This window comes from Octodon degus, unplaced genomic scaffold (assembly GCF_000260255.1).
Source record: "Octodon degus isolate 3935 unplaced genomic scaffold, OctDeg1.0 scaffold00215, whole genome shotgun sequence".
Classification (NCBI taxonomy): Eukaryota; Metazoa; Chordata; class Mammalia; order Rodentia; family Octodontidae; genus Octodon; species Octodon degus.
The window spans coordinates 3505306-3529606 of NW_004524791.1; the positions used below are offsets into that span (position 1 = coordinate 3505306).

General features: G+C 52.2%; 1 protein-coding gene and 1 pseudogene across 5 annotated transcripts; both read left to right on the forward strand.

The window, feature by feature from the left end:
- The first annotated feature begins 1210 nt into the window (after positions 1-1210).
- On the forward strand, positions 1211-24037 carry Ca5a (carbonic anhydrase 5A). Of its 5 annotated transcripts, none has more exons than XM_023705226.1 (7): positions 1211-1470; positions 6026-6223; positions 15971-16089; positions 17625-17720; positions 17836-17898; positions 21581-21736; positions 23776-24037. In XM_023705226.1, exons 1-7 carry the CDS (start codon positions 1314-1316, stop codon positions 23935-23937), a joined length of 951 nt encoding a protein of 316 aa, XP_023560994.1. In that variant the 5' UTR covers positions 1211-1313; the 3' UTR covers positions 23938-24037. The 5 variants fall into 5 exon arrangements, with proteins under 5 accessions (XP_023560994.1, XP_023560995.1, XP_023560998.1 ...); XM_023705227.1 differs by having other exon boundaries at positions 21638-21736; XM_023705230.1 differs by having other exon boundaries at positions 23763-23910.
- Positions 15152-15503, forward strand: LOC101571027 (annotated as a pseudogene).
- Positions 24038-24301: the final 264 nt, after the last annotated feature.

The following is a 24301-nucleotide window of genomic DNA, read 5'->3' on the forward strand; positions in this document are numbered from 1 at the left end:
GAAGAAGAAGAAGAAGAAGAAGAAGAAGAAGAAGAAGAAGAAGAAGAAGAAGAAGAAGAAGAAGAAGAAGAAGAAGAAGAAGATATGAAAAGGGCTAGAGATGTGGTTTAGTGATAGAACACTTGCTTAGCATGCATAAGGCCCTGGGTTCAATCACATCATTAGAAAAATAAAAAGACTAAAAAGACCCCAATGAAAAGTGAGTGTTCACAGGCCCTGCAGAGACATCTGTGTCTTCAAGGTTTCTGTCCAACACACATTCCTCTTGCTTCTCTCCCTCTTTTTTTTTTTTTTTTTTTCTTGTTTCTCTTTTAAAGTCAACTTTTCTGGGTATGCATCTCAGATTAGGATGGTCAAGTCTCAGGAAAGCATCCAGGTGCGTTTCTATCATGTGAAAATTAAGCCCTCCAGGAGCAGGTAATTCAGAAAGTTTGGGGGCTCCCAAAACAAGAGTTCCTCGGCTAGCAGTTCTGCACACTGTGATTACCAGGAAGGGGTCTCTGTGTGCTGCCCACATGTGTTGTGTGCTTTACAAACACAAGGAAACAGCATTTTAACAGAGGAGAAAGAAAAGAGGAAATTTCAGTCTCTTCTTTCTGCCTTTGAAGCATTGTCCAGGTTACTCAAACTTCAGCTTAGAAAAAAATAAATCTGGTACACATTGGGGTTTAGCTATGGATATGGGTAAGTAGGCACATAGGCCGAAGCCTGAACTCTGGCCTTCTCACTTGGAAGTGAGATTGAGCCTCCATGACAGATGCTGTCCTCTTGTGATGCTGCCCAAGTGTGCGAAGTGAGGAGGGGAGGCTCACAGGTCTGCAGCTGCAGCTGACTATGACTCTCGCTCCGGGAGGCCAGTCTGCTCTCTGCAGGCCTCTGGGTGATCAGGTGAAGACCTCACACCATGGATGCCCACCACTGGCCATCCTCCCAGGGCGCTCAGTTAGTCCCATCCTGCCCTCGAGTGTCCCATGTCCCAAACCATAGGGCCAACAGCAGGGTACAGGAACTTTACCTCTCCTTTGCAACCCGCCCCTTGATTCAGGGCAGCTCCCAAATCTGTTTACCAGATTGAAGCACTGTGACGCAAGTGGCCTGTCCCTGGTGAAGACTGCTGTCCCCCATGTACCTACCCCAAGCCAAACCAAACATCCTCACACATACTGAGACAGGCATGGGTTGAAATTTAACCATGGGGCTCAAGGGTTCAGGTGAATTTCTCCAAAGTGGGGTACACTGCACCTTGAAGCTCTGCTGACCAGGTGTGGCAGACAGCAAGACACGTCACCCTGTTAGACAAGGAGCCCACCCAGATGTTCAGGGCCATGGTGCTGGGGAAGGGCCCCTATAAGCCCTCCAGCGCCCCCTTCCTATTCAGGTGGATGTGGGGGGTTCCCCCAGGTCCCGAAGTGGGGCCGGAGTGGCCTTGTCCCCAGCAGACCTGCATGCAGAGCCGCAGGAGCAGCACTTGTGAGTAGAGCCCCATGCCCTGGTGCTGTCTGATGCTTGTACAGTTTCTAGCATGAATTTGAGAGCCGATAATGAGGCAGTAGTGTGGGCTCAGGACTCCCCTCGGCTACTTTTGGCTTGGGGTGACCTGGAGGAGGTCATTTAGCCTCAGCTTTCTGGGTCCTGGGTCCTGGGGCTGGGTGAGTAGCCAGTTTGCCCATGGCTGCTGGACGCGGACCTGGCTTGATACCCCCACTTCCAAGCTTGTGGGCTCTGGAGAAGACCCACCGGGCATGGATACTGGCGACCAAGGAGAAGGGAATGCTCAGCCCAGCACCCTGCCTGCCTGGCCTCACTTTCCTCATCCCAGGATGGGGCGGTATAACCAAACGTTGCCTCTGGGGCCCACAGGCGTGTGCCCTGGATGCGTGTGGGGAGCCTGTGGCCCATGACAGGCTCTCAGGATGCCCTTCTCAGGCCCCACCAGGCACAATGGCTGCTGGTGTGAACACCCCTGGGCTCTGTGCTGGCTGTTGCTGGGCAGGCACTCAGGCCTGTGAGGGGCAGGCAGATGGCCTGGGGGGACAAGGAACACTGTGCCCAACTGGTGGTGTGGCCTGGCAGAGACAATGTAGTGAGGAGCTGCTCCAACCACAGGAGGCTGGAGGCTCTGTCACAGAAGCCAGAGGATCCTCCAGGGATTCACACAGAGTGGGGAACAAAACACCCAGCCCACATTTTAGAGCCTGGGCCAGAAGCTTCCTACCTCCTCCACTGTACCCTTCCTTGCCGTCCTCCAGGCACAAGGACACCCCTGTGAGATTCCCAGGCAGCTGCCTCATCTCAGGCCCCACCTCAATACTTGCCTTAGGCTCCAGACCACCCAGCGGGGACTCACCAGTGTACAGTCCCCAAGTTGAAGCCCAGAAGCAATGCTGCAACAGCTTGGGTGTGGCCCTCCATGTACCTTCCTTGAGTACAGAGAGGTGTGTCTCCCTGTAGACCAGTCTAGTGCCCACTGGCTGGAAAGTAGACATCTTCATGCCCAGCCCTCTTTTATGCTCAGAACCACCAAAAACTTGAGGACACCTGGCTCAAACCCTGGTGCTGTCTTTGTGTGACTGCATGTCCTTCAGCAAGGGTCCCAACTGGATCTCACTTTAGCCTTGTCCTCTGAAAAAGGGCGCACAACACTGCTGCATACAGGAGACCAACTGGCTACTGGGCTGGCACTGGTGGCAGTCCAGGGCCAGGAGCACCTGGATCAAGCGGCGCTGCCCTTGTGGGAGGCGTGATGCGGCGTGGGTTTCCAGCACTACAGACAGCACTGCCGTGTGAATGCTGCTCTGTGCACTCCCAGCTGGGTAGCCCAGAACCTGCTCCAGCTGAGGACCGCACACTTGGCCCCGCAGGGGACATGCACACCCTGAGGGAGCCACCTTGGTTAGCACGGGACTTACCTGGCTTCGCTGGTGGAGATGCCTTGGGAACCTGAAGCCTGCTCCATATCCAGGTGGCATCAGCTCCCTGAACACAGCCCTGAGCACTATCCTTCCATCTGGGGCAGATGCCATGGCTTGCACAGATGTCTCACCACTGGTGGTCTCTTGCATGCAGCAAGAGACCTAGAAATGTCTATTCTTCCCACACCTGGTATTGCCAAGCTGGGGAGGGCTGCCAGCTGGATGGCCTCTGGCTCATTGCCTGGCTGCTGGGTTTGGTCTCAATCAGGGTTTGTGCGACACACTAACAGCCTACTGGGAGAGTAGCATGCAGACTGCGCCCAATCTCACCCCAGCAGTGTTTGTGAATTAGTGCCAGCTCCATGGGACTCTGGGAGTGGGAACCAGGGGAAACCAGGATGCCTGGGAAACAGGGCCTGGCACGGTGGCTTCTCATGGGAGTTTCTGGGAGTGATCTTAAGGCCTTCCACTAAGCTCTATCTCCACTGCTTTTTATTTTTGTTTTTTATTTTAAGATAAATTGTCACTAAATCCCCAAGGCTGTGCTGAACTTTGGACTCTACAGCCACCCAGAGTGCTGGGATTATAAGCATGTAACACCATGGACCTGGCTAGCTGTCAAGCATTGTTTTGTCTTGTTTTATTCTTTGGAGACAGGGTCGGGCTATGTAGCCTGGACTGGTCTCAAACACAAAGTAAGTCTCCTGCCTCAGCCTAAGTGCTGGAGTTACAGGTGTGTGCGACCATACAGCCTCTGGCTTTCAAGTCTTAATCAGCCTTCGTGTGGAGAAGAACATCTGTTGGATACAGGGGAGCTGCTGCTGCCCTGAGCAGACATGATCCTGACCTGTATGTGACCCGGCATCCTTGCCCGGGACCCAAACCAGAGCAGGAACTGATACACATCTGTCCCCTGAAAGAGATAAAGGGGCAGGTTCCCGCCCCTGCCATCACCTTCCTGTCCCTCAGGAGGCTACGCATCCCCTACAGCTTCACCCATTTACACAGCCAGCCTTGTGACACATCTGTCTCATGAGGGAAACCAGATGTGATTCTGATGGTGGAGCTTCAGTTCTCAGCACAGGGGAGAGGGTTTTTGGGTCATGCCCACTGTCTGCAAAGAACAGAGAAAGACTGGAGGCCTGGGCGACGTGAGAGCAGTGATGGTCACGCAGGGCATGCATTTGGAAGGTGGATGCTGGCCCCACAAGAGGCCCTGAACAACGAGCCTACCGTTTTAGCCCGCTGTGTTCTCCTGAATGTGGGGGCAGCAGTGTTTGTGCACACCAAGGATTATCTGTTCAACACACATGCAGTGTATCTGTCCCTGTTGAAGTATGGGCACAGCCCTCACTTACATTCTGCTCTGGAGAGACAACACTGACCAACAGCTATAGTTTCCAGGCACAACCATGAAGATGGACAATTGTACATTTTACTGAGCTGTTGGCTTGCTTAAATAACATCTCCTAAAAGCAATGTGTAATGTTTGTTAACGACCGGAACACAGAGTGACTCTGACTGTTAGACTGTCAGGGTGACACAGAAGAAATTCTTGGTTCTTTATTCATAAAAGTTTGAAAACATACTCTGTACATGGCCCTTCTGTGGCTGGGCATTTATAAGAAGGAAACCATCCAGTCCAGTGTGCAGAGCTGCTATAGAAGCTTCACAACTCTGTACAATCGCAAAAAGTTCAATGAACCCAAACGCCACTAAAAAACTGGTTTCTGAAAGTGTGGTGTAAGTGATGCAGTGGTGACACGGCTGGCTGGGAGAGCTGCAGGCCCGGAGGGGGAGGGGGCCTGAGTCCCATCCTGGGCACTGCCAAGGAAAAAGGAAGGAAGGGTGGGAGAAAGAGAAAAGAAGGCATAGAGAGAGAAAACAGAGAAGAAGGAAGAGGAGGAAGGAAACGACCTGCCGGAAAGGACATTGTCACTCTGCAGGACACATTCTCAGCATGAAAGGAAAAGGTTCTCACATTGCAGAGGTGACAGCAGACCCCAATCTCAATCCATAATTCTCTTCTGTCTTCACACGAGCACATTTGCAGCCTGGACCTCTCCACCGGGGGTGCAGCTCCTACTCACTTCTTGTTCTCCCACACCTCTTCTGAGATCCTCTGAGGCCTATATCTACTCTCATAATCACCCTCCCTCAGGATTGGGGTGCACCAAGAAGGCAGCAGAATGAAGGCTCTGTGCTGTTCCCTGGAATCTAGGTGACTGGAAGAGCTCTCCATCCTTCCCACAGGAGCCCTGCTGACCCCTCGGCCCTGCCCCCACCAACCACCCTCCTCTACCCACATCACCAGTCTCTGCTGGGCCTTCTCTGGCCTCACTCTGGGCAAGGACCCCACAGAAGTCAAAATCTCACCACCACCACAGTCCAGGGGGTAATTAGTTCACTTTCCTATTGCCAGGACAAAATACCTGACACAACATGAAGGAGGGCAGGTTAATTTGGCTCATGGATTTAGTGGATTCAGTCTCTGGTCAGCCAGCTCCAAGGCAGGAGGAGTAACATAGTAGAGAGGCCTGGTAGAGCAAAGCTGCTCACATCTTGATGGTGGGAAGCACTAATGATGGAACCAGGGAGGGAGACACAGCCTTTCGGGCCACATCCTCTAGCTACCCTCCTCAACAGCACGGTCAGCTAGAAACTCATTCTTGATGATCCCATAGGTGCGTACAGGGCCTCCAAGATTCAATCATGTTCTAAACATATGAGAATTTGGAGAACATTTTAGATATAAACCACAAGTCCCAGCTCCAGGCTGGAAAGAGAATCCCAGTCTCAGAGTGGTCCAAGAAGTGGCTGGGCATGGTGCTACATATCTATAATCATTACACTTGGGAGGCTGAGGCAGAGGATTGCCATGAGTTCAAGGTCAGCGAGGGCTACATAGCAGAATCCTGTCTCAAAAAATAAAAACAAATCAAAAGGGTCCACAGTGGGGCATGGACAAAGGAGTTCATGAACATGCCTAGGAGTTATCGCCAGGTGGTCTGGAGGCCTCTATTTCCCCTGAACTGGTACTTGCAGGACCTCATGTGCCCTGTGTCTGCTATCTCCACCCAGTGCTTTAGCTAGGCTCTCCTCTCTGTCCCCAGGGCACCCCCGTTGGACAGGCCAGGTCTCCATGCCTGGGGGTACCCGACAGTCTCCCATCAACATCCAGCCAAGGGACAGTGTCTACGACCCCGGGCTGCCACCACTCATGGTCTCCTATGATGCAGCGTCATGCCGACATGTGCGGAACACTGGCTACCTCTGCCAGGTGGAGTTCGATGAGGCCGCTGAGGGTTCGGGTGAGCTACACGGGCCGAGGCCCTTCCCCTCTTCTGTCCCACAAAAGCCCCTGACTCAGTGGTGAGGGGACAAGAGTGGGGACACAGTCTTCCTGACACCACATGGAGACAGGGAGCAGGAGGGCCCAGAGGCCAGTGGAGGTCACAGGAACAGGAGCAGAAGCCATTGGAGAAAGGATGCCTCTTATCCAGGGTCACGCAAGTCTAGGGGATAAAGCCCCATCTCTCTCAACTAACATCCAATAGGCCAGGAAAGCTGGGAATGACACCAGTGGGCAGAGGTGCCCACCTTTGACTCTGTGCTATACCACCCCCAAGTAGCAGCTTTGTGGAGCTAGAAGACATCTGCACCCTCAGGCTGGGCCAGTTCAGCCCTGTGGCACCAGGTCTGGGTTTTGCTGTCTGGCAGGCAATTCACTGGGTTAACTCAAACTTTGTTCTATGGCCTGGGACAGAAAGCCAACCCATACTAGGTTAAGCAGAACAGATCTGGGGCCGGCAGCCATGTGGATTGGCCAGAGGCTGGGATTCAGGCTATGGGCTGCAAGGATGTTGCCAAAGGTGTAGCACAGTCTCTCAGCAGCAAGTCAGGACAGTGCCCGACAGCTCCTGATGATCCTGGCAGGTGCTGGGTGTTCCCAAAGGTCACCTGGGTGGAGCCCTTCATAGTGATGCTGACCAGTTGCTACCTGACTGGGGAGGGCCCTGCCCTGGAGCAGGACACAGAGGAGACTGGAAAAAATGACCTCTCCCAGATTGGGCAATGCTCTCAGAGGTCCAGGCAGGCAGGCAGGCAGGCAGGACATTGTGCCAGGACACTCCTCTGTTGGAAACTGGTTGTGAAAAAGGGCAAATGAAAGATGAGAGGACTAGAACTGTTTTTTTAGCAGAAAAATGAAGATGAGATTGTCCTGTGCATTTAAGACAGGAAATTGCCCTGGATGGGCAGGAAGGAGAAGCTGCCCCAGCAGGACCAGAATTGAACTGGAAGGGGCACCTCTGGGCCAAAGGCTCACCTGGGTCTAGTGGTGCCTCCTGGTAAGTGCCAGGAGCCAGAGCCAGATATGAGCAGGAGGCCAGGGTGGCTCTGGGGTGAGGTCAGCTCTCCCAGAGGTGAGGGGCTGTGATATACAGTGGGGCTCCTTGGGAATTCATGCTGAGGCTGGTACTTACAGGACCTCATGTGCCCTGTGTCTGCTATCTCCACCCAGTGCTTTAGCTAGGCTCTCCTCTCTGTCCCCAGAGGGCTGGCTGAGGACAGCAGGGGAGAGGGTAGATGGCAGGAGGGGGAGCCAGACTGATGGACAGGGTCAGCAGCCCTGCAGAACTCAGCTTTCCCCAGCCCCTCAGCACACTACCTGGCTGGCATGGGTAGGTGGCCTCTGACTCCAGTCACTTTACCCTGCATGCCTGCCTTCATGCTCTTCAAGATTCTGATCACCAGGGGCAACGCAGAAAGGTGGGAAGCCTGGGCCAGTTCCAGGACTTGGTGTAGGAGGCCACTGTGGAAAAGGAGCTGTGGGGACTCAGATCTAGTCCTCAGCGGTGGTGCAGAGGTCTTTGCCTACCAGCATTCCTGCTGTGTGAGGCAAAATGGAGTCATAAGCATTTCTAAGCAGCGCCCGTCACAGCCTCTCATCCTCCAAGTGACCTTGATGGTTGACCCCAGCCAAGGCCTCAGGGAAGGGTCAGTCCTCAGAGGCTGAGGACAAGAGTGCTTGCCCTGGCTGTGGAGGGACCAGAGCACCTATATGTGGACACTCTAGAGTTCCACACATGCCACACCTGGCCACTAGGGACACTGGTGCTCTTCCTGGTAGAACTGCTCCCTTCCCACTTGCAGGCCATGCGCTGTCTTCATCTACATCTATCCCAGAAGCAATCCTCCAGCTGATGTCAAGCTGCAGGACATGGTCCTGCTGTCTTAGGCCACCGCGGGTGTCCAGAGCCCAGCTGGCCCCATGCTCTGTGGAGTTTGGATTGGGGGGTGAGACAGGGTTTCACTATGCAGCCCAGACTGGTATTGAACTTGCTATGTAGCCCATGCTGGCCTTGAAATGTTGGAGAATCCAAGACTTCAGTGAGACCAATGGAGAAAAACAGGAGGATTTTACTGGGTGGACACCTGGCTCCATGGGCCTCCTTCCAAGATGGCTGAGCAATGGACAAAGGATGGGCTCCAGCTTTTACACATTGGTCAAGGGAGTTGGTCTTCAGCATGGAACTTACAGGCAGGCAAAAGGAGAACAAACACAGTTCATCAAGTTGTTTTGTATCTTGGTGGCAGTTTTGTATCTTGGTCGCCTGCTTGGACATAGCAGGACATTATGGGAATGGGAGGAAAGGGATAAACTACTTTTATCTATATTAGAATAAAGAACAACAGCTATTGGGAGAAGGAAGTTTGGGAAACTTTTTCTTTTTAAGTCCTGCTTCAGACCTTGTGGCGATCCTCCTGCCTCAGCCTCCTGAGCACCATGATTACTGGTGTGCACGTTTCCTGTCCTGTCCCCAGGAAAGCCAGGCTTGAGGAGGACCCACATGTCTCTATCCACATGTCTACTCTCCTCAGTGCCACGTACACATGGGACACGCATAGGATCTCAGCAAGGACTTGTGAAGGGATGATTTCTCTCCTTTAGTTCTAGGGTTGGTAAGACGTCATTCCTCACAGCGCTGTTGAGAATAAGACTCTAGACTCAGTGTGTCGGTGTTGGAAAGAGTGCACTCAGAAAATAAGACGTTGGGACGAGACAGGCTTAGTTTTTCTTCTGCAGAAGAAAACATGCTCAAATAGGCACACGTGGAACCAGGTGGGGGGTCCGCACCTTCATTCCAACACAGGAGGGAGCTGACCTTTCCCCACCTGCTGGGAGGTCACAATTGGTCCCATTGTTGGCTGTTCTTGGGAGAGGTACTGAGGGCACAGTGGAATGAAGGGGCACAGAGAACAGGAAGTCGCGGCTCCTGAGGAGCTATCTGTGGGCTGCAGCTCCCAGGGTTGGCTCTGAGCAGGTAACTTTGGGGCTGGCAAGCCCGGGACAAGTTGTTGGGGCAAGCTGATGCTTGAGACAGACAACATGACCAACAGAAAAGACAGAGCTTGTTGTTTTCTACAAGGCAACTTATCTGCTGAGGTCCTCACCCAGAGTCCCAGCTGGTGTAAGGGTAATGCAGGAACCTCTGTGGAGCCAGCCCCAGCCCTATTGGCTCCCTGCCCTGCTCTGGGACATGGACTTCACGGACTTCACAGCCTTCACAGCATGAGGGCCAAGGTTCAGACGGCACACAGCCTGGGCAGAGCTGCAGCTGCTGAGCCGAACCATGAGCTCAGACTGGCCTGGCTCAAGCATGAGCCAGACATGTGACCTCTGAGTCCTCTCCAGGAGCATAGGAGGCTCAAGTGCTTTGGTGTCTTGGGCTGGGGGCTTGGATGGCTCTGGCAGTGCGGTGTGACTCCAAGCAACCCCTACCCCCAGCATTGGCAGTGGGCTGGTGCCAGCCTGGCCGCAGCTCTCACTGGGAGAGATTGCAGAGACCTCCCCAGACCAGAACACACAGGCCCTGTGGTTTGTGTTTCCCAGCTCAGACCCCAGGCAGGACCACAGGCACTCCTCTGCATGGTTAGTGTCATTTACAGTGCTGGAGAACAAGAACACTGCCCTCCTTGCAGGCCTGCCAGGAGCTGCTGACCCTGCATAGGCTCTGGGCTACTAACAGGTGTCAGGAGGCATCAGTTGTAGTGACAGCAGAGACTCGTGGGGGATGGCCAGCACTGTTGAGCAGCCTCAGGGTCTCCGTTGTTTTCCTTGGATGGCCTGGCTCTTGCTGATGCTGTGGCCCAGTGACATTTCCAAGAGTGGGTGACCATGGATGCACTGTGGCAACCTCTGGGAACTGGGCTGCCATGCTGAAGATCCCTTTTTTTTTTTTTTTTTTTTTTTTTCCTTTGGTACTGGGGATTGAACCCAGGACCTTGCATTTGCCAGGCAGGCACTTAAGGCCACTGAGCTATCTATCTCTCCAGCCCCCTCTCTCTCTCTCTCTCTCTCTCTCTCTCTCTCTCTCTCTCTCTCTCTCTCTCTCTCTCTCTATATATATATATATATATATATATATATATATATATATATGTACAATTTATTTGGTACAGGGTTTTGCTATACAGCTTGGACTTGTAGTAATCCTCCTGTCTTGCATTGGAATTACTGGGTTACACCCCCACACCTGGTTGTGGGTGGCCAGCATGGCACCCAAGGCCAGCACAGCATGTGATGCCATCAAATCCGGCTCCTTGTACTTGCCAGGCAGCTGCTTAGACTACTGAGCCTTTTTTCTTTCCTTGATGCTCAAGATTAAACCCACAGTCTTCACACTGGCCAGCACCTGTAGTCTAGTATTTTATTGTCTTCCTATATTTTCAGACAGTGTCTTGCTAAGTTGCTAAACCCAGAGTAGGATCAAACTTGTGATCCTCCTGCCTTGGCCTCCCAATGCTGGGATTACAGGTGTGCACTGCTGTGTCTAGCTATAACAGGCTCCCTCTGAGGGCTCAGCTTTGCCTCTTTTTCAATTAGAATAGTTACCCTGTTACCATATTGTCAGTTTTAAAAGTCAATTAGAAATCACTTTATCTGAATTTATAGAAGAAAAGTGGGAGCATTTGACTTGAACCCTGCTATGAAAGCTGAGGTCTGGGGCCTACAGTAGGCTAGGACAGGTGACCTTACCCCTGAGTCTCTGCTCAGATCACAGAGCTAGGCCCCTGGCTCTGCCCAGCAGGTTGAGCATGAAGAGCCCATCTCTCGGAGAACAGGAAGCTCCTGAACACAGCCCGGTGTCCTGCAGCAGGCACTTGGTAAATGTTGCCACTTGATCACACTCACAGTCTACACTAGGCATTATCCACATGTGCAGACCCCAGACTCTGAACCACCAGGTCTTTGTTCTGGGCAGATGCTTTGCCCCATAGAGATGCATCTTCCATGGCTATTCTTTTCCTTGGGGCTTCCTACATGCAGGGTGCAGTGCTTCCTTTATTATTGACATAATCTTTACAGCGGTCCCAGCCAGTGCTGTCTCAGTCACTGGGACAGATATTCAGCACCCACAGTGTAGAGGAGAGGTGGATTTGGTTCAGTCCATAGCCAGCCAGCTCCAAGGCAGGAACAGTGAGGCAAAGGGGCCTGGTGCAGGAGAGCAGCTCGTGTCATGGCGGCCAGGAAGCAGAGAACAAGGCAAGACTGGGGGCAAACATGCACCCTTCCAGGTCACATTCCACTGACTACCTCCACCCAGAGCCCCTCCTAACAGCACATGAGCCACAAACACATCCACGGATCAACCTGCTGATGACCAGTGTTCCATTGCCGAATCACCTTCCACACACATGAGAATTTGGGGGCATTTTTAGATTTAACCTAGAACTGGGTATTAGGATTAGTCTTTCTACTTTACAGTGGGGAAACTGAGGATAGAAGGGATGAGATACCTAGATCAGGGTCACGCAGTGTGACAGAGGGACACTATTTGTGCCAGGTCAGACCCCTCCTGACTGCACACCATGTTTCCTGCTGAAGGACCATAAACACAGCTTTCCAGTCCTTAAATAAATAAACATGTGGCCTTTTGCCTGCAGCTGCATTGTGAGGTCCAATTTAGGAGACATTGTGAGAATCTTTGTTTCATCTTCAAAGGTATCCAGGGTCCCCCTTGTCCCCAGACAGAGAAGCTCTGGAGCAAGCCAGACTCACGAGATCATGGGAAAATGCAGGCTTTGGTGGATCCCACATGGGTTAGAAGAGCCCCCAGCCCTGTGAACCATAGCCAAGGATTTCTGGAGTGTTCACACTTCACCACTGGAGCCCACCACAGCCCAGCCTGGTGTCCATGGCCTGCCTTTACTGGCCCTCGTGGGAGAGCAAGAGGGCTCCCCAACTCATCCACACCACTGCAGCTCTTTGGGTTTTCTGAAAGCTTCTTGGTCCCCAGTCCAGCATGCTCACTGTCCCAGGGCAGTCCTATACCCACATGCAAAGGACAAACCACTCGCTTCTTCTCTCTGGCAGCACTCAAGATCCAAAGGGCTCACCATCCTCTCACTCAATATAGTGGTTAATGCACTGAGTCAACTTGAGAAGCTAAAAGCTTAACTAGCTCAGCAATTCCACCCCAGAGTGACTCATCACTTAAAAGATATAAAAGAAAACTGAGAAAAGCTAGAGACTTCCACTTCCTCAGAGCTTGGCTACCACCCCTGGCTTCCAGCACAGACCCTTGGGCCTCTGCCTCGGGCCCTTAGCCTTCTGGTGTAGACTCATCTGCCTTCCATCGCAGACCCAAGGGCCTCCTGATATGAATTTGCACAAAACACTGCAGTGAGCTCCAAACCTTAGATTGAATCCTTCAGTCTCCAGTGTACAGACGCCCTCTGTATGTCTCCTCATGAGACTCTGGCTGACTGTCATAGGCCAATCTTGAGATTTCTTACACATTTGTACATCTTGTGTTATATCTGTTCCTCTAGTAAAAGCCTGACTGATACACTCAGGCACTCTGTGCCCACCAAGGAAGGTGGACTGGCTCCAGGGTCAGAGGCTGTGTCCACACAGGGTGCAGAACTAGCTTGGCGTCAGAAGTTTAGAGCTTTGGAGCACCTGGGCAGTGTCCCTGACTACCTACAAGGCTTTACCTGCAGGGGGCTGAGGCTGCAGCTCCATTTCTGCAGGTGGGCAGTGGTCTGCAGTGACACTCCCTCCTCCAACATCCAGACCTTCTCGAACTCAGAGCAGGTGGCAGAGGCCTGCCTGGGTTCATCTACGGGTGCCAGGCTGTGAACAAGTACATCCCAAGGCTGAGGGGCAGTTTCCCCTCTGTGGCCAATCTGGGACTTCTGGTGCCACAGTGGCTTTGGGACTTGCCAGTGCCACAGGGAGGTGGGTGGCAGGCTGACACTAGCACTGACACAGCCACATGCTCGTCTCGTGTCCTGCAGTGTTCTTAGGTCAGGTTCATGCTGTGGAAGACAGAGCAGGGCAGGCAGCAGGGCTTTGGTGTCAGACCTGGGTTCAAATTCCTTCCTCCGTGGCCACATCTCCAGGATTGTGGGCACCTCTTCCACAGCACAGACTCATGGTGCATTACCTTCCCCAAGGGAAAATTGTACCATGTCCTGTGTGGCTCCCGCTTCGCTGGGCTCTCTCTCTTCCTCACAGCCAGGCTTTGTGCTGGTTCCTCCACAGCACTGCACAGCCAGTTGCTGGCCAATCAGGTGTCAGATCTATTGAAGCCTCATGTACTTCACTGGGGGGAGGGATAGTACTGGGGGCTTTTAAAATTCAAATAGAGGGGCTGGTGAGATGGCTCAGTGGTCGAAAGCACCTATTTGGAACAAGCTTGGCAAAGCACAGGGACCGTGGTTCAATCCCCCAGCACCACATACCAGCCAGCCCTGCCCCCTGGTGGGCTGAGCTGGCCACACACACACACACACACACACACACACACACACACACATAAATGTTTTTAAAAAAATAAAATAAAATTCAAATAGATCCCTGTGTAAAGTGTGAAGAAGGCAGTAGTCATCTTGTACAATCAATCACAGACTGTAAAACCTGCTTAACACCTGACACAGACTCGGACTCTGCCCCTTGCCACCTGCTATAGGGCTTTGAATGGGGACAAGTAGGCCCTGCTGGCAGATGGCCTCCCTTCACAATGATGTGGGGGAGGCCAGACCACATGGCCATGAGCCAGCACCTGGGCATCTCTGAATGCATGGCGCAGCCAGACTTCTCTACACCTGGGGTGATATTGTATCCTTGCCTGAATGTGTCAGGCCAACTGAACTTTCCTGAAGAGGGCACCTGGCCTGTCCAGAAAGCCACGCCAAGCCTACAGGTAGGGAATGACTGCCCACACCCATGGTAAGTGTTGGGGAGACCTGAAATGTTCTCCATAAGACACCTAGCCCAGTGGTGAGCCCACCCTGAGCAGGGGCTGTGGAGAGCAAGATGGAAAGGCCTTGTGCTTGGCTCCGAACTCATCCATTTAAAACCCTTGTTGTGGGGCTGAGATGGCTCAGTGGTCTAAAGCACCTACTTAGAACAAGCTAAGCTAAGCACAGGGACCACGGTTCAATCCCCCAGCACCACATGCCAGCCAGCCCGCCCCCTGGTGGGCTGAGCTGGCCACACACACACATATACAATAAATAAATAAATAAATAAATAAATAAACAAATTTTAAAAATAAATAAATAAACCCTTGTTGTAGCCTAGAGAGCTAAATTATATGCTGTGATAGTTTAATCTTTTTTTTTCAATTCAAACTTCCTTTTTTAATTAAAGAAAGCTCTGAAAGCCAGGTGTGGTATCACGTGCCTGTGACCCCAGACTCAGGAGGTTGAGACAGGAGGGTCATTGAGAGTTTGAGGCTAGCCTGAGCTACAAAGTGAGCTCAAGGCCAGCCTGAATGGCATAGAAAGACCGTGTTTCAAAAAGATCAAAATGAAAAAGAAAAGAGGGAGGGAGAGAGGGGGAGAGAGAGAGAGAGAGAGAGAGAGAGAGAGAGAGAGAGAGAGAGATCTCAGAAGGCTGAAGGCTGACCCTACAGATCCCTACAGATGTAGCTCAGAGATAGTTCAGTAGAATAAGCCCTTGCCTGGCAAGCACAAAGGTCTGAGTTCAATCCCCAGTTCTGGGGGAAAAAAAAAAAAAAAGTGCAGCTCAGAAATAGGCCTGGGTGATGGTGTGGCCACCCACGGGTGGCAAGGATCCTTACTGCCACCTAGAGGCAGAGTGTGGACCTGCACTCATCCGTGCCTTCATTGTGAATGCATGCAGGGGACACCAGTGGCCAGGACAGTCAAGCCTGTCACTGGGGAGAGAAGTCAGAACACAAGTGCAGGACCTCGTGTGTGACTTGTGGAGTCGGCGTTTGCAGCTGCAGAGGGTTTGGCGAGATGCCTCACACTATTTTGCTGGTGCAGCCTACTAAGAGGCCAGAAGGCAGAACTTACGCTGACTATGAATCTGTTAATGAATGCATGGAAGGTGTTTGTAAGATGTACGAAGAACATCTGAAGAGAATGAACCCCAACAGTCCCTCTATCACACACGATATCAGTCAGCTGTTTGATTTTATTGACGATCTGGCAGACCTCAGTTGCCTTGTTTACCGAGCTGATACCCAGACATACCAGCCTTATAACAAAGACTGGATCAAAGAGAAGCTCTACGTGCTCCTTCGTCGGCAGGCGCAACAGGCTGGCAAATAATGGAGTTGGAAACAGCAGGGGCTGGGGGCGGAGCTTGGAGCGCAGGTGTGTGCAGGGCACTGCCGTGGAGCGCTGTCCTGTGAGCCTCTTTTCACTTGTTTCACTCTAGCCAGGATTGAATGCGTTAGATGAAATGTGAGGTGTGAGGATCTGCTCAATCCAAAACCCCCATTGAACACTTTTTCTTTTTTTCTTTTTTACTTAAACATTTTTATGATTCAGAAGGCATTTGTTCCTTGTCGATATTGGTTCCAGTCCTTCAGATTGTTCCTATCTGCTTTATAACATTCACTGTACTAATCTTTTAAGATGGGGTAGGGGATGATGACAAAGTTTAGTTATGTCCTCAAGAAAAAGTCTTAGTGAAAATAAATGTTCTTTAGTTATTAAAAAACAAACAAACAAACAAACAAAAAAACACAAGTGCAGGTGCAGCAAGAGGATTAATGTCTCGCTTGTGTTTGCAGGGATCAGTGGAGGGCCCCTGGAGAACCACTACCGACTGAAGCAGTTCCACTTCCACTGGGGAGCTGTGGACATGCGGGGCTCTGAGCACACAGTGGACGGCCACACCTTTGCTGCTGAGGTGAATGGACCACAGCTGTGTGGGCAGTGGGTGTGCCCAGCTCACCAGGGTGAAAAGTGTTCCCTTCCCTGCAGGGAACAGGCTTCAAGCAGAAGGTCTCAGGCCTGTACTGGACACAGGGAGCCTAGGTATCCTGAGGCCTGAGAACAGGGCTGAGAGTCCCCCATGGCCTCGCAGAGCTGTGGGATCTTGATTATGGGTCAGTAAAGGGGTGTGTGTGTGTGTGTGTGTGTGTGTGTGTAGCTGGAGGTCATACCCAAGGCCTTGTGGATGCTACTGAACTACAACTCCAACCCTTTTCACATTTATTTATTTATTTATTTAGAGGCAGGCTGTCACTCTGTAGTCCAGGCTAGCCTTGACTTCAATCCTTCTGCCTAAGCTTCCTGAGTCTGGGGTCACAGGCATGTGATACCACCCTGAATGCCTTTTCATTTTTCTTTTTTTTTTCTTTTGAGATTGTGTCTTTTAAGTTACCCAGCCTGGCCTCAAACTCCTAACTCTTCTGCCCAACCCTCCTGCAAGGACACAGAAAGAACTTGGGGCTTCTGGGTGTGAAGTGCTTCATGAAGCACAGACTCAGGGTCCCTAACAGCCTCTCAAGTCAGCTCAGAGAGCCTCCACCCCAACCCCCCACTCCAGGGGCCCCAGAGTCCTCCCTGGACGAGTGCAGGGCTGGATGGGGACACTCACATCCCTGGTGGGGAGGGTGGTGCTGCTCAAGCCCTGCAGCATCCCCCATAGATGTGTGGCCACTGCTAGGTGACCTGGACCCCTGGCACTCTGGGAACACTGAATGAGTGGCTGCCACAGTATGCCCTCCCAAGAGTGGACAAGGAAAGCTGTGGGTCTAGGTCAGCACATGCGGCATCCTTCCCAATGTCTCCTGGCTACAGGGGACTTGGCCCTTCTTCACTTGCCCCATTAAACCCCTGTTACCTGCCTGGAGCCCACATTCCCAGGCCCCTTTCTTACCTCAGGGAAAATGGTGAAACAAGGACCCTAGAGGAAGTCAGAGCTAGGTGCCAGGCTCAGGAAAAGCTGCCAGGTCTGGACAGAGCTACCCTACTGAACCTCTTGCTTCTGGGCTGTTTCTGCCTGTCATCCTCACTTGGGGGCAACAAAGAGGGACAAACCACCAACTATCTGCTTTTGTTTCTGTTTTATTTCTTTTTTTGGCACTGGAGATGAACTTAAGGCCTTTGCGCTGCGCTATCTACCCACGCTTTTTTAAATTTTTTAAAAGTAAAACACTCAGGCTGGCCTCAGGCTTACAATCCTTTTGCCTCAGTCTCCCAGAATGTTGGGACTGTGAGCATGCACCACCTGCCCAGTTCCTGTTTTGTTTTGCTCTGCTAAAATCATGCCTTTCTTTCTCTCCCAGCAGTAGCCACCCTGCTCTAGCCACCTGTGCATGCAGTGCTGAGTTTCCTGCCCCCTAGGCTGCGCCTGATGCACAGAGCCACACAGAGGGAGAGGGACAGTCGGTTCTGCCTGCATTGGACCCCAGTCGAATTCTCGTTCTGCCATTTCAGCTACACTTAGTTCACTGGAATCCCATGCGGTACCAGAGTTACCAGGATGCAGTAGTGGGCGAGAAGGGCTTGGCTGTGATTGCCGTCTTCCTGGAGGTAATGGCTCTGGGCAGGGCGCCGTGTGCTGCGGGAGAGTGGCCTCGTGCATGACCCGTCCAGGGGAGCCCTGTCAGTCACTGCCCCATGTGATGGCCATGTGTCTGTGATGCAGCTGGGCACCACGCACCAGGCCCTGCAACCGCTGGTGGACATCTTGCCGCAGATAAAACACAAGGTGAGATGCGGTCGGAACTGTCTGTTGCTTCATTCTTGGGGAAAAAACAGAGATTGCCACAAGGAGCCCTGCAGAGGCAGTGTCCTGGTCCGGAAGTGAACCCAAAGGCCCAGTTCCCAGGTGTTCAAGTGGGCTTGGAGCATGGCCTCCGCCTGGAGAAACCTGCTCTCTGGCCTCTTTAGTAAGATACAAGCATTGACTCCACTGAATGCCCCAAAGTCAGCCATTCAGGCAGCTCTGGAATAGTGGAGGCACAACTGCTTGCCCCAGGATTCCTGCTGGCAGAATACTTTCCTTTAAATAGATCTGCTCTTCACCAGCACTCCAGGAGGCTGAGATAGGAGGATTGCAAGTTCAAGCCCTGTGTACACAACCCGCTGACTTAGGAAGAGCCTGTCTCAAAATAAAAATAATAAAAAGGGCTGGGGATGGATCCCAGGGGTAAAGCTCTGGTTCAGTGCTCAACACTGGGAAAAGATCTTTAGCCTTGTCCCAGGCAACAGCAGCTGGTGTTAATGGTTTGGGTAAGAGGTTGAAGTGAATTGGGAATTCAGCTATGAAGGTTAAAGAATATTGGCCCGTTCACTACCCAGCACATCCTTGGGAAAGGAATTGCACTGAGCCTGCCCTAAGCAGCTAGACTGGAGAAGTTGCCTGGCCCAAATAATCTGGCCCAGCGGCATGTGCAGAAAGTCAGCCAGGATGACAATCTTCATCCCCAAGTTCAACTGGGAAGGACCTTGATGTAGAAGTGGAAAGTCCACAGAATAGAGTTTATTTATTTAGGACCAAACAAAAGACTTCATAGGGGAAACGACACAGTGGTGGCCGGATGGGGACTGCTGAGGTGCCCACCTGTCTGACAATGGCCCGCAAACAGCCACCCTTCCTCTCAGCACAGGGGTCATTTGATCTCTGCATAGCTGCCCTTGATGCTGACCTGTGTAGCTGGGCCTGAGACAGCTCTCCTGCTGCTCCCTCCTGGGACACCCTGACACCATGTTGCACTGCCTTGCCCTCTTCCTTGCTGTTCGCAGCCAGAACAAACCAGCCACACTCCAAGGGACCCCCACAACTTGGTGGGAAAGGAAAGCCTTGGCTGCAAGATGTGGTGTCTGTAGGACTCAGCTTCCTGTCCCAGGTGGAGCGTGCACAGGTGGGGTGTTGGGCAATCAAGAGCGGTGGCAATGAAAGAGCGTTCAGAGATAAAAGTGCTTTTACAAGGCTGGCTTCGCAGGGCTCCTGGTGAGGGAATGGAAGCCCTGTGAGGGTCCTCCTGGCCAGTCCTGGGGGACCATAGTGTGGGGTAGGGTGTTCCACAGGCTCCCAGATTCAAAGCTACAATCCCCCTGTTCTGACCTGTGTGCCTTAGAGGAAGCTCTTCAACCACTCTGGTCCTCAGTTTCTCCATCTATGAAGTGACAACATTGTAGGAGACATCCAGGGGCACCAGTGTCAGGGTAAATCAGGGCACAGTGGTACCCAGAATTGCCTGGGCCTTGGAGAAACCTGTTGGTTTGGGGTTTGGGCCTGGGCTAGTGTGGAGCAGGAGGGCAGTGCGAGAAGGGAGCAGGGGCACAGGGCAGCACTTGGGTACCCAGCCTGTGCTGGGGTGCTGCCCAGCCAGGCTTTGCCCTGCTGTACCCTCATCTCAAGGTATACAAGAGTGGAGACCACTATCAGGGAACTGCTGTGTGCCCAGAACACACTCCCCTCACACAGGGGTCCACTAGGGTGCTTGGGTCCCCGTGAAACAGGAGGGACATGGGAACTGAGCTTTCATCGTCCCCTGGGTCAGCTGAGCAATGCACAGGTAGCCAAGGTAGAGTTTTCAGGGGTCCTTGCTGGAGCAGAAGAGGGGCTCATCTCTCTGTAAGGGGCCTGCCTGGCCACCTCTTTGTTCTTGCCTGATGCCTCATTGCCTATTCCAGCTGCTTTGGCTCTCCACTGTTTCTCAGTCCTTTTCTTCCACCTTCTCCACCTTCTCATCTCTCCACAGATGTCACTACAGCAAGGCCTCAGGACATCCCTCACCCTACTGCCCCCTGCTCCCTGTGTTCTCCCATCACCTTTGATGTGCACCATGCAAATGGCTAGAGCTTTTCTGTGTTTACTCTTCAGGCTCTGCAGATGGGCAGGTGGCTTTGTCCCTTTTGTCTCTCTCTGTCCCAAGTCTGGAACAGAATTATGCTCCTGGTGGGCTCAGCCCTGCTTGTGAACAAACTCATGCACGCATGCACGCATGAGTGCATGAATGAATGAGCACAGCTTAAGGGGCGAGTCTCTCCTGTCCCCATCCCACACACAGTAAGGTTGAGCATGCAGACCTGGACAGAGGCCCCAAGCAGCCAGGCCAGCAGGGGCCATCTTGAAAAGAGCCCAGAAAGTAGTACAGTGCTGAGGGCAAGGGATGTTGGTGAGGAGAAAGCCTGTGAAGAAGGCAGAGCTTGATGTCCGTTCCCATGTCTGGCCAGTGAGAGAGGATCAACCTCAGAGTCGGATGATTCTGGCAGTGGGGTGGCTCTGAGGGTATGTTCAGAAAAGAGTCACCATGTGACCCAGCAGCCCTGCAACAGTAAGTCATGAGAGCTGGACCTGAGTGGGGTTCATGCCTTCCATAGGCAGCTGCAGAAGATGCCATAACCAAGGCAGTTTGCATGGGTGAAGACTGCTGAAATGCAGCCATTCCCACAGCAGAAAGTCTCATCCAGAAGGCAGGAAGTCCTGACTCATGTTCCAGTGTGAGGTTCTACAGACCTTAAGGACATCATGCTAAGAGGAATAACCCAGACACAGAAAACTGTGCTCAGAGTTTCCCTGTGTGGGGGGTCAACGATATCCCATCCACAGAGTCAGGACAGGGGTAGGGAGCCAGCATTTAATGGGGTGCAGTCACAGTTCCAGCATTTAATGGGGTGCAGCCACAGTTCAAGGAAGGGACAGTTGCACAGAGGAGAAACTGTCCTTAATGTCACTTACAAATCCCTAAAATGGCCAAATGTTGTGGTGCACACCTGTAATCCCAGAATTTGCGAAGCTGAAGCAGGAAGGTGGCCACAGGTTTGAGGACAGCCTGGGCTACAAAGTGAGTTTAAGTCCAACCTGTACTACATAGTGAGACCCTGTCTCAAAAAAAAAAAAAAAAAAAAAAAAAAAAAGCCTAAGATGGTCAATTGTGTATCATCCATATGTTGCCACAACAAAGAATACAATTTTCCCATAGCCAAGATGTATAGAAATGAATAGCTTTAGAAGGAAAACCAAGGCCAGCCAGGGAACTCAGAGGATTAAAGCACCTGCTTGGGCAGATGCAGGGATGAGGTTCAATCCCCGGTGTGCCATGCCAGCCCTGCCCTCAGGGTGCACTGAGACTGCAATTGAGACTGGGCATGGTGGCACACTCCTGTAATCCCAGTGCTTGGGAGGCTGAAAACAGGAGGATTACTATGAGTTCCATCTATGCAGTGAGACCTTGCAGACCCTGTACTAAATACAAAAAAAAAAAAAAAAAAAAAAAGGAAAACCCAGGCACCTGAAGAGGAGTTCCTCAGTACGGAGGGTAGTGTCTGTGTTACTGCTTTGAGTGTGGCAGAGGAGGCTCAGAATCTGTCCATGTGAGTCTGAGGCCTTGGCTCTCCTGGCCCTCATGGCTCAGGCTGACCACCACGGCCCTTGATCTCAGGACACACAGGTGGCCCTGAGCCCCTTTGACCCCTCCTGTCTGCTGCCTGCCTGCCGGGACTACTGGACCTATGCTGGCTCCCTTACCACCCCGCCCCTCGCTGAGTCAGTCACCTGGATCATCCATAAGAGGCCCATCGAGGTGGCCCCCAGCCAGGTAAGTGGCCTCTGAGTAGAGGGGTAGAGTGCTTGTTTGACATGCACTAGGCCCTATAGAAGAGAAGTCCGTTTGTTGAGGTGGAAGAGCCGATTTTAGACTCTGACCCACTTCTTTGAGTGGTAGAATAGTACAAAATGAAGATGGCAGAGGGTCCCTCACAAGCTCCACCAGCAGTTATAAAAGAGTGTGTGCCCAGGGAATAGCCCAGATGGGTTACATCAATCAGCACTGGCTTCGGGGTTGTGTAATAAGCCACTTGAGATGCCACAGCTCATGGAAAGCTTTTTTGTGGCCCATGGTGGGGTGGGGAGGCTCTGAGGCTCCAGTGGGTTTATGGAAGTCTGGGGCTGGGAATTAGGCTGGGCCCAGAGTCCAGCCAACTGCACAGCACATTCAAAGCTACTGCTTGCTAGGAATCCTGAGGATCTGTAAAAATCCTGTCTAAGGCAGTGTAGAACCCGGGGCGATGCTGGTGTAACTGACTGTTCCCTCCACTGCTGGGACAGACAGCACTAGTTCATATGCTTAGTGCTAATCATCTCCAGGGCTCCATCTGGCATCAGCTTCTATGGGAAGCACAGGCACGGATGATGACACCTTCTGGGCCAGGTGACATGTTGAGGTGCAAAGCACAGATTACCTGCACTCTCCCCATCAGAGCAAGTATGAGGAAGGGCTCAGGTGGGAAATGGCTCTTGGTTGCTAAAACTTCCTCCATCTCTCAGAAGACTCACTTGTCACAGGTGGCCATACATGTCAGGTCTGAGCCGCAAAGTGCACTTGCCCTTCTGGGCACCAAGATGTGAGCAAGGTCCTGACATCTCCCAGGCCTCAGGGCATGGCTGTTTGGCAGGAAGGCCATAGAGCAGAGTACGCCACTGTGCTTGGCTGGCTGGCTGTGTGTCCCTCTGGGCACAGGAGGATTTCACCGTGGACCCCAGAGTAGAGGGCTCCCAAGTGCCTGACATGGACCCTGTGCTCTGGATGCCAGCCTCAGCACCACCCGTGTCCTGGTGGACCAGTTCACCCTGGGCATGGGAGGCACATGTGGTGCTGTGCTGAAGCTGGTGAACTGTGAGCAGTGGAGTTCTCTGGCACAAGGCGGACACATGGGAAAGTGAGCATGAAAAGTAGAGCAGAGGCTGCTCTGGCGTTTGGGGTGTGTTTGTCTCTCAGCATGCCTGGAGGCCTGGCTTCAGACCACTGCAGATATCAAATCCACAGATGCTCAAAAGCCCCTTAGAAATGGCACGTGCTAGGGGCATGCACCAGTCATCCTAGCTTCTCAGGGGGCTGAGGCAGGAGTACTAGTTCAAGTCCTGTCTGGGTAACTTTATGAGACTCTCAAAGAATAAAAAGGGATGGGGTGTAGCTCAGTACCCCTCAGTTTGATCCTCAGTGCTGAAAAAAAAAGAAGAAAAAGGAGTAGTATTTGTATCTAACCTACACACATCTTCCCAGATACTTTAAATCATCCCTAGATGACTTTTTTCCCCCCGCAGTACCAGGGGACCTTGTGCTTGCCAGGTAGGCACTTATGTCACTGAGCTCTCTCCCTGGCCCTCCCTAGATAACTTTTAATACCTAGTACAGTAAAAATTCTATATAAATGATTGTTGCAGTGCTTAGGAAATAATGATGGAGGGGGGGAGTCTGTGTGCATCCAGCACAGAATTTTTTGGGGCAGAATATTTTCCATCTTCAATTGGTTGACTCTGAGGACACAGAACTGTGGTTATACAGGGCTTATCTTATTAGTTACCAGTTGCCATGCAACAAATAGCTCCAAAACTCGTGTCACCAAGTTATTAAGAAAACCATAGTCATATATGCTTTCTCCTGGCCTCTGTGAGTGACCTGAGAAGTCCAAGGGCTGCTGGAGACCTCATGGCTTCTCCAGACCAAGTGGCCCTAAAGACCAAGGCAGAGCTGCCCTCTTCTGTGGGTCTGGGGGGCCACCCTGCCTCACTGCAGGCGTAGGCACCAGGACACAGGGACACCAGTGCCACGATCACTCTGGTAGCTCTCTATTGCAGCTGTCTTCGTTCCGCACACTGCTGTTCTCTGCCAAGGGTGAAGAAGAGGCAGCAATGGTGGACAACTTCCGCCAGCCTCAGCCCCTGATGAGTCACAAGGTGTGCTCGTCCTTCCGGGCACCAGGATGTGAGCAAGGTCCTGACATCTCCCAGTCCACATGAGCAAGCAGAGCGGACATGGCAAGGGCAAGCCTGAGTCCCACGTTTCTCCATCTGATCCCTGTGACCCCTGAATTAAACAGAGAATGGTCCTTGTTCCCACCATGTGCTTTCTGGTCTTGAGTAAAAGAAATCACTCTAAGGCAAAGCAGGCATGACAGGAACCAGATTCTGGAACACCCGTATCTCCTAGGCCTTGGACTGAAGCTGGAATGGCCACCTTCACCCATAGCTTCACCCTTCTACACATGGTTCCTCTGCCACTCAGCTACCCTGGGGCTCCAGTGACACAGAGGCTGACAGGAATGTTGACTTTCCCCCACTTCCTCATCCCTGGCTACACCTGTGTCCAGGGCCATCACCACAT